Source organism: Amia ocellicauda, chromosome 13 (genome assembly GCF_036373705.1).
Source record: "Amia ocellicauda isolate fAmiCal2 chromosome 13, fAmiCal2.hap1, whole genome shotgun sequence".
NCBI lineage: Eukaryota > Metazoa > Chordata > Actinopteri > Amiiformes > Amiidae > Amia > Amia ocellicauda.
In genome coordinates, this window is record NC_089862.1 from 24,354,786 (window position 1) to 24,367,664 (window position 12,879).

At 34.0% G+C, this 12,879-nt stretch overlaps 1 protein-coding gene across 1 annotated transcript in view; it reads left to right on the forward strand.

The window, feature by feature from the left end:
• The window catches only part of col25a1 (collagen type XXV alpha 1 chain), a 175,094-nt gene extending 162,222 nt beyond the window's left edge, over nucleotides 1-12,872 (forward strand). The window contains exons 35-39 of the mRNA XM_066720245.1: nucleotides 25-51; nucleotides 1,093-1,146; nucleotides 4,189-4,275; nucleotides 7,167-7,205; nucleotides 8,455-12,872. Of these exons, the coding sequence (XP_066576342.1) occupies nucleotides 25-51; nucleotides 1,093-1,146; nucleotides 4,189-4,275; nucleotides 7,167-7,205; nucleotides 8,455-8,481 (234 nt within the window). The 3' untranslated portion in view covers nucleotides 8,482-12,872. The remainder of the gene's footprint in view (nucleotides 1-24; nucleotides 52-1,092; nucleotides 1,147-4,188; nucleotides 4,276-7,166; nucleotides 7,206-8,454) is intronic.
• The last annotated feature ends 7 nt before the right edge of the window (nucleotides 12,873-12,879 follow it).

Genomic DNA, 12,879 nt, shown 5'->3' on the forward strand with positions numbered 1-12,879 from the left:
TGTTGTGTTTAACCTTCTCATTAGGGAACTGCAGGAGCACCTGGATTGGATGTAAGTTGAAATAAGACATTTCTGTCTGTTTCTTTCTCCTTGGTATTGATTGCCTTTCAAATGGTTCTATTGTAATGGATGTTGTTGTACTATGAGTAGCTTACTCCTTTATAACATTTATTTTTTAGAAACACAGGAATTACAGAAACCAAAGATTCACCTTAATCATAAGTAGAAGTAGAATTAGTATGACTTATTTCTTAAGAAACACCATTACTCAGGGTAACATGCAATTGTCTTTATAAGTTTATCCTTTTAATATAACTGCATTCCATTATGGGTCCGGCCCGTGTGCAGGGAATTCATTTGTTCAATGTTTTAATTATTCAAAGTTAACATTTGTGTTTGTCTTCTAACTGAAATTGCATCAGTCAGAAAAATGCAAATGCCTTGCATAATTTAGCATACGTTTAAATAACCGATTTAAAAAGCGCTTTCAATTTAGATTTTATTCATTCCTATTTCTGAAATAAATAAATGTTGAAAAGGAGCAAGCCCTGCCAAGTGTCTTTTTGTTTTGTTTTTTTTTATATCAAGAGTGTTTTGATTGCAACTATCATGCTACATTTCCATATACACATTACAGCTTGTTTTCAGTATGCCAGTAAGCATGGGAAATGTGTTGTCTTTTTTTTTTCAAAAGTTATATAAAGGAGTAGGATAGTATACAAATATCTGAATCAGTAGTCTCTACACTCTTAATGTGATAAAACATGACTTTATGAAACTTTATCAAACTTGTCATATCTGTTAGTTGAATCACCCCATATAAAGTCCTACAATTAGACCCATCATTTTTCGTTTTTGTCTTCAAATATCACTGCATCTATATTGGAAAAATTACTTTAAACTTCACCCCTTTCTCACAAGACAGCCTCTTGTACAGTTTAATAAAATAAAATCTGAATCTGAATTCAGAAACAGGTTTTTAAGGGGAACTGGTAATGTACACCCTGAAATCTGCCATGCTCCACAGTGAGTCATCTGATTTGTTCAAAAAGGAACAAGGCGACTGTAACAAGTTCGAGGTGTATTTTGCAGGGGTTACCAGGCTTAAAGGGAGACAAAGGAGATCCCGGTGACAGAGGAGAAAAGGTGATAAATGCTGTATTTCTGGAAAGGTTTATTAAAAGAGCCTTTCATTGAGATGGCAGTTAATACTCACTGTCAGGTGTCAATGGATATAACAGGTCATGCTTAGCTCTTCAGTATAAGGTTATTAAGAGAAATAAATGTGTTTTAGAGTCTTGGATATAAACATTTGCCTCACAGATTACAGGAAACATCAGATTTCTACATGTGACTTAAAAATTCAAGACAGATTTGCAATTTAGAAAGGCTGTTGCTTTCCAAAGAAAACCAGCTAGTCTGTCATAGAAGTGCCTATAGAAAGTCTAAACCCCCTTGAACTTCATTCACATTTTTCTGTGTGAGTGCCTCATGCATTTTAATTATATCCAAATTTGCAACCTTTTGGAGGGATGGTGTGATCTAGGTGGTTCAATACACCTGTTCTGTGCCTTATAACAACTTTAAGTTCTTTTCAAAGCTCCTTGGTGCTTTGATATGTACTTCCCATCAGGGGGAACCTGCAGGAACTACCAAAGTTATCCTGAGATCATGTGAATCACTAAAATTGAATACAGATGGAGGCCACTTGGTGTGTGATTTTGAAGGCGATTAGTTACACCTGAGCTAATTTAGGTTTGCTATTACAAGGGGGGGTGGACACTTATCCAACCAAGTTATTTCAGTTTTAATTTTCAATACATTTTGTACATATTTCAAGAATATAATTTTTACTTTGAAGTAAAAAAAAAAAAAGATTTTAATGCATTTTAATTCCAGTCCAGGTGACAAAAGGTGAAAATTTGTCAAGGGGGTGTAGACTTACTATAGGCACTGTATATATATTTAAAACATAATTTACTATTTTATTAGTCCCAAATAATGCCTACCTTTTTGACAGAGTGGACATTTCAGACTCATTTCATTCAAGGCATTCCATTCCTTTTAATTTCTAAAGATAACAATACAAGATTTCAAAATGACTGGAAGAAGATGAGGCTATAATACAAATGATTTTATAAGACTTGCTCTTGGGTACTATTAGACACTCCAGTCTGCTAAATCCTTTTCATTCTTTGGCTTTGGGTAATCTGATAGAGAAGCTATTTAGCCAAACCAGAACAAAGAATGTATTACGTTCAATCAGAACATACAGAAAAAGAAGAAGTACAAGTAAGGCCTTCTTAATCAAGATTAATGGAGGGAGTCCATTGACAACAGGCAGTTTTTATTGTTACTTACCTCTGCATCTGTTTTATCACTTTTTTAAATGCATGCCCACTGTGATATATCTTGATGTTACTTAAAATATCTAACCCAATTGGCTTCTCAAAGGGTGGACTAAAAATACAGCATGAATTATATTCTCTGCACAAATGTATTTATATTTTGGGCTATTTAAACAGTTAGTCTTCATTTTACTCTATTGTCACTTGGGGGTGTCTCTCCCTTTGACTCAAAGTGTGCTTGCTAAAATATAGAAATATCATAGCCTTAAAACATGCTGTATTTTTTACAACAAAAATTATAATATTGAATTACCTAGAGAGCAGTAATATCCATTCTTGGTCCTGGAAAGCCACAGTATTCCAGGTTTGTTAAATATTATGTGACTAAAGGTTAAGTAAACTACAAGGCAAATAATGAATTCAGTTAAGGTCTCGCATGTAATTAAGATGAGAAAACCCTGTGGCTTTTGAAGACCGGAGTTGATCTTGAGTTAGTAATTAAGTCAAAGGTTTTTGTACAAAAATGTATCCCTTTTTTGTTAATAACAAATCTGTAATACATTATATTATAGTGGCTTAGATATCATATGGATACCTACTGTACATATTAGTTTCCACCTATCTCTCAGCTTCCATATTGCTTTTCATATCCTGTTTTGCTTGTGCATTTTTCACAATCTGAAGCATCACTCTACAAATTTCTTTGTAATGTTTCAGGGCACAGTGCAACCAAATTCTTTAATACTGCTCCTACCATCTTCCATTGCACTCTGTTGCTGTCCTGTTGAAGTGTGAAGGCAGAAAATGCACATTAAAATACACATTAATCAAATAGAGCTAGTCCAGAGACCATATCATGGCATGAAGCCCACAAACAGTTTATCACTAACGGTAATGGTGTGACAATAGCATGACCCCAGTTGCAAAAAAGGGATGCAAATTTGTGTGTGTTCTGTGATCTGGAGGTATTTTCCCTGCTCCTCCTTCTCTACCCTCCTGCCCTCTGAGACCTGTGTACACTGGCTTTTTTCCCCAACTCTTCCCCTACCTTCCCTCACAAGGAAATTCCTTTCAACTGGAACCCCCTTGGTTCTGCTTCTGGTGCCTTTCCCTATCTAACTTACCCTCCTGTTGCTTATCACATCCTCCCTTACCCAAAGAGGTAAATCTGTCCTTTAATATCCTCCCTTGTAATTTTTATTGCAGTGTAATCTAATATTAAGAGACAATGAGGGTGACCATTGCAATCCCGGTGCTTTCTATTGAGTTTTGTCTTGTAACACTATGCGCCATTGAAGAGTTACAAAGAGCTATCCAAATTCAACCATCGGAGGAAATGTGTTTTGGGTTAAAAAAAAAAATCATTCCTTAACCGTGAAGACAATTGCAACCTTAACCTTGCATATAACCAAGTAGGCAGTAAAATGTATACTTAAAACAGTTCAGTTTAAAGTGCCAGTAAATCCTAGTAGACATGCGAGTAACATTTATCAAAATATTTAGTTTCAAATTAGCAACACCAGGGCTAGGTTTATAAAGCATAATCATAAGTATTTGCCAGGGAATTTACATTAATTCACACTTGTTATTGAGTAACTAGCCTCTAGCAGCTGCTGGGCTACATCATTATTTCAGTCATTTTCTAGATGAAACACAGATACTGTTTTTTTTTTATATTCGAAAGATTGTTTTATTTTTCATCAGATTAAGCACTTCCTGAAATAAGGAACTACAGCAGAAAAATCGGTAAATGGTCATTCTCATTTGATTCCAAAGACATGATGCACCGCTGTCCTCTGTGAGCTAAAGATCTGTCCTGATCAAACCATTGTGTCCACAGGGGGAAAAGGGAAAGAAGGGCAAAAAAGGGCCTAAGGGGGAGAAAGGAGAACAGGGTGCCCCCGGATTAGATGCACCTTGCCCATTGGTATGTCCATGCTATGTTCTGGAAATCACCTCGCTGTGACGTAAGACAATGGAACCAAAGAGAGGAGCAGCCGAGTCTGAACTATCTGTTATCAGCCCATGCATCAATGAGAGCCTTCTCTATCCATAAGAGTTTAAATTAAGTGATTTATCACACCTTCCTCTTGCTCTACCCAAAATATCATCATGTTGATTGGTGAAACACAGCAATCTATTAGGAAACTAAGTTTAAAATTGAAAACTCTTCATCTGAGTTGAGTGTACTGCTACAGAAAGCAACTCAATATTATTTTGCTGTTATTTCCTGATACTTAAACAAATCAAACATGATTTAAATCTGTCAAATAGCAAGAAATGGTTCTGAATGTTATCCTGTTGGCACCTCTGTGTAAAGGGTTTATAACAGATCCAGTGGAGCACTGGGCAGTTGCTCTCTTCCCTTGCTGTGTTAATGGCCCTCTCGCGCGGGGCTGGTGGTTGCCTCTCCCAGTAACGATGCCAGTTAATTTCTACAAACAGGGTTTCCGGGGATTTAAGGGTGAAAAGGGGGAGCCAGGTCAGCCTGGCCTGGATGGGCTGGATGCCCCCTGTCAATTGGTACAGTATTCTCTTTCCTTCCCACCCTCTTTGCATGTTTCCTTTTCCTTCCCAGCAATGCAGAGGCCTACAGCTGCAAAAGCCACCTTTGCATTCCCTTTGATGCATGGCTTGTGCATGGGGAAAAATAGTCTTAAATTCCACATGACATCAGTAATGCATGTTTCCAAATCAATCAATACATAAAAAAACAAAAACAGAAACAAACCAAAAAACAAAAGAGAGATTGAGAGAATGAAGAAAAGGAACAGGGATGCAGTGTAGGAAAACTATTACCTTCAACTTACCCCTTAACCAGGTTCATGATTGTAATGCATTAAGTTCCCAGAAGAAGTCTTGCAGAAAACTTAATTTATGGCTTTAAAATATATATTTTACAATCCTTGTGGCCATCAATCCTTGAGCAGTAAAGGTGTCCAATTCTAGAATACACAAATGTAACTTAACCCTAATTTCCTAGCACACATTTAAACAGTGCTTACATGTACAATACCCTTTAACTAATGCTAACCATTATTTCCCATTATATCCTGTACAATTATGGTTACATCTATCCCTTCCTCCCCTGTCTTCCTATATCAACCGTTTCACTCTTCCACCCAACACTAGCATGGACCCTCTTCTCCACTGTTAACTGTTTCCCCTTACAGCCTTTGTATTTTTATACCAATTTGGCACTGGCAGTATATACCATAACTGAAGCAGATCTTTTTTGGTGTACTTCTGTTAGAGCGTACAGTTATGTGACCATTATATATTTCTAGGGGGAAATATATCGGTATGAAATATATAACTGTGATTCAGGTAATAACCAATAAACAGTCCTCTTAGTATTCAGATAATTTAAAAGTTAGCAAACCACTTATATTCAAATCTTCATCATGTATTATTGTTTGTGCTGAAATTTTTTACTAAAAATCTGTATTAAGCTAACTTTATTAGTAGGAATTCAAACAAATGAAAAAGTTTAGCTATCTCTTTAAAAAAGAATAATAAAAAATAAATTGTTAAGGTGATAACAGTAAGTAAAGGGTGGTGTTGATATTAATGATAAGACCAAAGAGCCAAGTTCTAGATCTAATTATGTCAGTTTGAGATGCAGTGTAATAAAGGTAGATTTACATATACATCCTAAAGTTACATCATTCCTACCCTGTGATTTTCTCATGGTGAATATATACTGGAGTGAAAATATGTAGCCACCGTGTGCATATTCCACATCAGTATAAGTAATGATGAGACAAATTGCACAAGGAAGAGACCTCAGTGTACTATTTCAGTTCCATTAAAAAACAATTTTCAAAGCATGACAAGTCTTGGACATTTCTAGAAAAGTTACTTTTTTAAATAAAAAAATATAACTGGAAATTGTTCGGCCAAGTGTAACTAAAAATATTGTATTGGACTTGTTTCGATAGAACATATTGAGCAAAATTGGTAGCAAAGCAAAGATGGTTTTAACATGTTCACAGATTAAGAGGAGGTGGTACCATTATCCAGTGCATGATTTTTAATAATTTTTAGTGTAATTATTTAAAATGCATGTCAGATGATCGAGCGATAATGTATGTACCACAGACATTTCCTGTTACTGCCCATTGGATTTAATACATATAGAAGTGATCAATATAACAGAAGTGTCCTTCATGCCTGCGTTGACGCCTAATTCATGGTGCCTCATTATCTTACTTATTACCCTTATCAGATTTTGCCCTTTCATGTAAGATTATTTTCCTGAGTTGTTCCTTTAAGGAGTGTAATATCGTACACACTTAAACAACATGTCTATTACCTTGTCTTTGTTCATGTGATGTGAAAGGTTTTCACACTGTGGGCATACATCATCTGCTCATTGGTTCAATGCTTTATTATACCCACCAAGGAATGCATCATGGGCCCATACTTCAGCACAACATGTACTAAGGCAGATGATTTAGTTATTTGAAGATGTAGTTGAAAAGTAAATAATAATTCAGATTGTTGCTGTGTCATTATTTGTAAAAGGGACAACTATTTTAGACTCCATTTTCATAGCACTTCTTGGGTTACTTATAAAAAATGTGATTCTCTAGTATATTATATATTTTTATTTTTTCAATAACTACCTGTATCAAATAATGTTTGCCTTGATGAGTTTAGACTGAGAATTTGGTGGCTGTGAACATTCAGTTGAAAACATAATATTCTCATCAGATGTACATGGTTTTTTTTTATTATTAATTTAAAGTACCCTTCCAGGACATTTTTTTAAAGAAAGACTAAGCAGAATTGTCTTCTTCTGTATTTTCACTCCAGGGGCCTGATGGACTACCTATGCCTGGATGTTGGCAGAAGGTAAGTAAATTATAAACGAATAATGGTTAAAATAAAGTCACAAAATGATATAACAACATGCTAGATTGACATCAGTGCTTACCATGCTCTTCATATTGTCTTTATAACCTTCCTACTTACGATTACCATTTTTAATTCACGTAGTCACTCTATAAAACATCTTTAGAAATCTCTGGAAATTAAAACACCCTCAGCTCTGGCCCTTTTAGCTTTAATTTGTTTTCAGTCAGTACTGTGAAATGAACAATAATTAATTTGGGCAGTAGACCGACGGAAAAGCACATACCATTGATACATATTACCATACAATTTTTCTGCAGCAATATATAGTCTTAAAAATCTCAGAACATGTATTGAAATTTACATAAAAGTGCATTCACACCTTTTTAAATGTATATCCAAATTTGCCAGAGCTAATATTTTAAATATATAAGACACATGTGAGGCTAGTCTGTAAAACTGTAAGAGTGGAAAGCAATTTAAATTACGTTATTATATAACCTACATAAAATCCTCCATCACAACAATTCATTTGAATGTATATCTGTCACCTAATGCTTTTTTTTTGTGTGTTTTCTTGCAGTGATGAATCTAACCCAAAAGCATGGAGTTTGTAAATAATGCTTCATTTTTTTGTATTTATAGTTTTTTAAATTGAAAATATAAATATATAAATATATATTAAAGAACGCCCATGAAATGTTTACATGTAGCTGCTTCTACTCATCTGCAGTAACAACGTGTGTACTCTCACAACAGCATTAAGACTATGGAGTTAAGATAAAGGGACAACAGGGTTTGCAAAACGCTGGGATGAAGCTTGATGTTTTGCTTGCATGGACACAAGCCAAGGACAAGATAGGAAAACGTGACCACAATGGACTAAAAGTAATAATGGTAGTGAAAGCAGGAAAACATTGGAGTGCCTGACGTCGCTGTGACAGGAGATAACAGACATGTATTTCTGTGTTCATCTCAAGCTCATCATCCATTCATGCCAAAATACCATCTTGAAAGACTAAAAACATTGTGCCAATGAAATAAAAAAGCATGAATGATGTGACAAAATAAGAATATATATATATATATATATATATATATATATATTACTTGTTGTGTGGTAGATTTTATGGCTTCTTCAATCACTAACTAACTGGCTGTTGGTTCAGTGCTACTTTGTGAAACAACAAAAACAGAGCTCTGAATTGTGATTTTTAGTTTTTTTTTTGTTTTTTGGTTTCTTCCAAAGGGAGTCACACCATGGCTGGTAGCTTGAAAAGGAAGTACAGAGTGGTTCTTATTTTTCTTTATTGTGGTGAGCCCTGCAGAGGTTTCTCATCTGCATCTCTTCGCCCTGCACTAGTGTGGCTCCCGTGCCCACATCTGCGTGTACACCTGTTTTTCAAGCTGATGTAGCAAGCAGCGTTTATAATTTAGGTGTGCAGAAAGTATGGGCACTAACTACACTCCCTGGCCAAGTACGGACTGGTTTAGACAGGTAAAGACTTGGACGGGAGACACCTATTACTTCATATGGTGGTTATAGTAGGCCAGTAATGGATATGTAGCACTTGAGTTTCATGGGGAGAATTTTTGACAAAAGCAAAGGACATGAATTCATTTTTCCAGCAACCAAAGATGCCTCTTCAAAGGATTGTTTAATTTGTGAAGAGAGGACAGGGTAGGGGTCATCTTTGGGACGATTCCACAAGCAAACATTTGACAGCTATGAAGAATATTCAGCAAGGCCTACAAAGAGAGTTTTAATGGAAGGATTTTTTTTAATCATTATTATGTGTTTTTATCAATATTATTATTTGTGCATAATAGCCTTTGGTGCCTCAATGGTCTGCTATTCATTCTCTATGTTGGAAACATGAACAATTAATTATTTTGAGTATAGAGAATTATACTTTTGTTTTTTTTCAATGCTGCAGTATTAAACCACCCACAGTATTTTTATTTATTTTATGAACCTATGTTAAAACAGTTTTTGTATTATTATTTTTTTAAGCCAAGCCTGTTTTGTTTTTAATTATCAATGCAATGTCAAATTTAAATTTAAATGCAGAAGATAATTTACAAATTATGGCTAACAAAAGCAATTGCTATCTAAACTGGTGGATTACTTTGGCTATAAATTGTGCTGCTAGGTACTTAAAATCAGACATAAATACAAGAAAGTACTTTTTTTTTTATTTGAGCAGATGCCTGTTGTAAAGTATTAACTAATTCACAGTAATGTAGTAATACCAATGATTAATGACAGTGACTCAAACACTATGACAGAATTCAGACCAATTCCCTCCTCCAATTGTATTCTATGACCAGTCAAAATGAGAACCTGGCTATCTAATGGTCATCATTTTCGGTTTAGGAGGCAGACATGCTGAACTGCAACACTGTCCTTCTTAGCTTTTTAATAAACCACACCCTCACACATTAAGCAGAAATCCTCTTGGAAAATTTGGTTAATGAATATAACTTTTCTTCAGCAGACAGATGCATTAAGAAAATTATAACAATGATAATTGCAGAACATTTTGTTTAAACTGCACAGAGGCAAATGTGAAAACAAAGTAAAGAAGATTAATGTAGTTTCCTGGGCTATATGCCAGTCATATAATTAATTCCAAACATGGTGATGTTTAATACCAGTGTTTCAAGTATGTTTCGTCAGTGTATTATTGCAAGTAAGAAAAGATACATTAAAAAAAATGTTATTTAAATCTCATTTTATATAACTATGATACACTGTGGATATCATGAAGAATATGTATATTGCTGGCACAGTCAATATGTACCATGTTGCTGTTGATGTTGGGGCTTGGCAATTGCGTGTCTCAGAACACATAACATTCCAATACCAGTCGAGTTTTGACATGACCTATCAACTCAATCTGGAACATTAGAATTAGTCTGTATAGTCAATAGAGAAGCTGGCAAAACAAAGCCAAACAGGGTCTTACATTTCAGGATTGGGTGAATGGTCCAGGGCAAGTCAACCAGTTCCTTTACCCTGTTTTAAATCGGTTCTGGTCTCAGACCTGAACCCAGATTAAGTGCAGACTTCAATTTACCAGTTAACTGCATACTACAAACCAACTAGAATACATTGGTTCTGCAAAGTAAGTCTTGATTCAACCTGGGACTAGTATACTGGAAAATGTTGTCCACAATTGAAGTTTGTAATAGAAAACCAACAAACAAAATAAATACTTTTTATAAAACGATACACCTTTCTTTTCACTCAGTGTGGTTGCTGGTGCCACAAGAAAACCTATTTAAATAAATTGCCACTCAATTGCTTTTTCTGAAAATAAAAAGTATATAATGAAATAATAAAATTAATACTTTGAACAGTTTCTTTTAGCGTTAATAATGGTGCTAAGAACATAGATTGTGTTGAGGAAACATTTTTAAAGCACTGACTGAAAGTTCGGGCAGGCAGAGTCAATGTGTTTTGGTTTTTCATATTTAAAAAATTCTGTATATTTTCAGCAATTATTACTTTTAAAGTTATTTATTTATCATTTTATTTTTTTATTGTTTTTTTATTTTTTCTCAAAAATATTAAACATGCATTCCATGTTCTGGTAATTTTGTGTTCTCTTTTTTTTAAGGTTCAAATACCAGCTTTCCACATTATTGTACATTACTTTAGCTTTTTCACTTTTTCATAGACTTTCTGTAGCTGTGATCTACTGTTAAGATCTGTGGAGATGTCCTGTATGGAAAGAACATATGTTGTAAATATATGTATTCAACTATTGTAGTGATGTATTTAGTTATGTGACTTGCTTAATTAGTATATCTGGAACTGTTCTCTATGTTCATATTTGTATTAAGAATTCATATTAAATAATGCAGAAAATGACATATATTGCATATACATGTATTATAAATATTTGTTCTTTCCATGAATGGAGTGGCTTTGGAGACAAATGTATTGTGGAGACAAAATCTGGATAAAATGGCTTTAATAAGTCATATTTGTCTTTGGGTTTTTTGTTTTACTGTTTCTGTTTTTTTTTTTATGGGTGTGGTGTTCTCCACAACAATTATACCACACACATGGATAAGCTAACATTATTTGTTTATGTTTTTTTTACTTTTGAGTTTACACGATCAAATTTGTTTTGTTTTGTTTCCAGTTATTCTTTGTTGTTGTAAAAATGTATATTATATTTGATAAAAACAGCATGCATTTATTGAAGGATATGCACAGTGTGCCTGGGATATTTTAACTATTACTGCCGCTTAGAACTGTACATTCAATGGTAATATATTGCTGTGTTGCATTGTTAAATTGAAAATATACTTTAAATCCAGATATTGTAATTATATGTGATGTATTATGAGTTTTTTAATCATAAATATTCAAAAGTAAAAATAAAGAAGTAAAACAAATCAATCTCCCAGACAGACTATTAGTACAGGACATTGGCATGCGTGGCACAGATATTGTCTGCAAATGTTTCTCATAGGTCTATATTGAATGTAGCTTAGTATATGTATAGTGGAATATTAATGTTGAGTTCATTTTGTGTTCATGAATGAAGTGCAATTTTCAAACTTTTTTCTTCTGAATTTGCAGCTTTAAACTCTGAATTTCCTTTCACAGTGCTAATTAAATTACGTTTTCTAATATTGGAATTAAGAGCATTTTCAGTTTATATTTGTTAAGCTTTTTTACATAGTGTAAACTTTTTTTCTCATAGCTTTTTATATACCTCTCTCTCTCTCTCTCCCCCTCTGTATCTCTCTCTCTCTCATGTATATATACTGAATATATATGGAGTTGATCTGTAATTTTTTTAAGCAAGGCTGTGTATACATTTTTTTATTATTTTTTTTATCAATTTGAACATTGGTCACGTGGAGCATGGAGTCCAGGAAGAACTGCATCTTAAGTTAATTAAATATATTTTACCTTCACTTTTATGAAAGATATTTGCAGAAATATTTGATAAAAAAAATTATTTGATACAGATTAGATTTTTGGGAGCTATGCATATGACTTACCACTTTTTTATATATATTTTTGGCTCCTGTTAAACATTTTTATGAAAGCTAAACTGAACTGAAAGTAGTCTTCATTTCAAGTTGAGGTTTGATATGACATTTAAATATTTCTCCAGGTCATAAAATATTAACTCAAGCTGGCGGGAGTTTCAGACAGCATTACATATTTACCTGTTAATATTTGAAAGTTTTCTGTCTGTCCATTTTTAAATCTGTATTTTATTCAGAAGTAGATCTTCCTTCTTTTGTTACACCATGCACAACACAAATGTTATTACAGAGGAATGTTTTCTTTCATATTTGGTATTGTAATCTGATACTCTACAGTGCTGATTTATGTTGCCTGTATGTTCTATATTATGACAAGAATGAACTTCTCAGTTATCATTTCCTATGTTACCCAGGAAAAATTACCTTACACACTTTTCACCCTGAAGTGAAGGCTGCATTTAAACTGAAAAGTCCAAATGCTGATAAGTGGATTCAAAGTAATCAGCAACAGCATGTAAGCAGTGTCAGGAAAAATGTGGAAGCAGCTGTTCACCCCTTTTTTTCCTTACATTTTTCCTAGTCTTGTAACACATTTTGGATCATTTACATATCCTGTTTTTCTTACGTAAAATAAACATTACTTCAAAAATATGTCTTT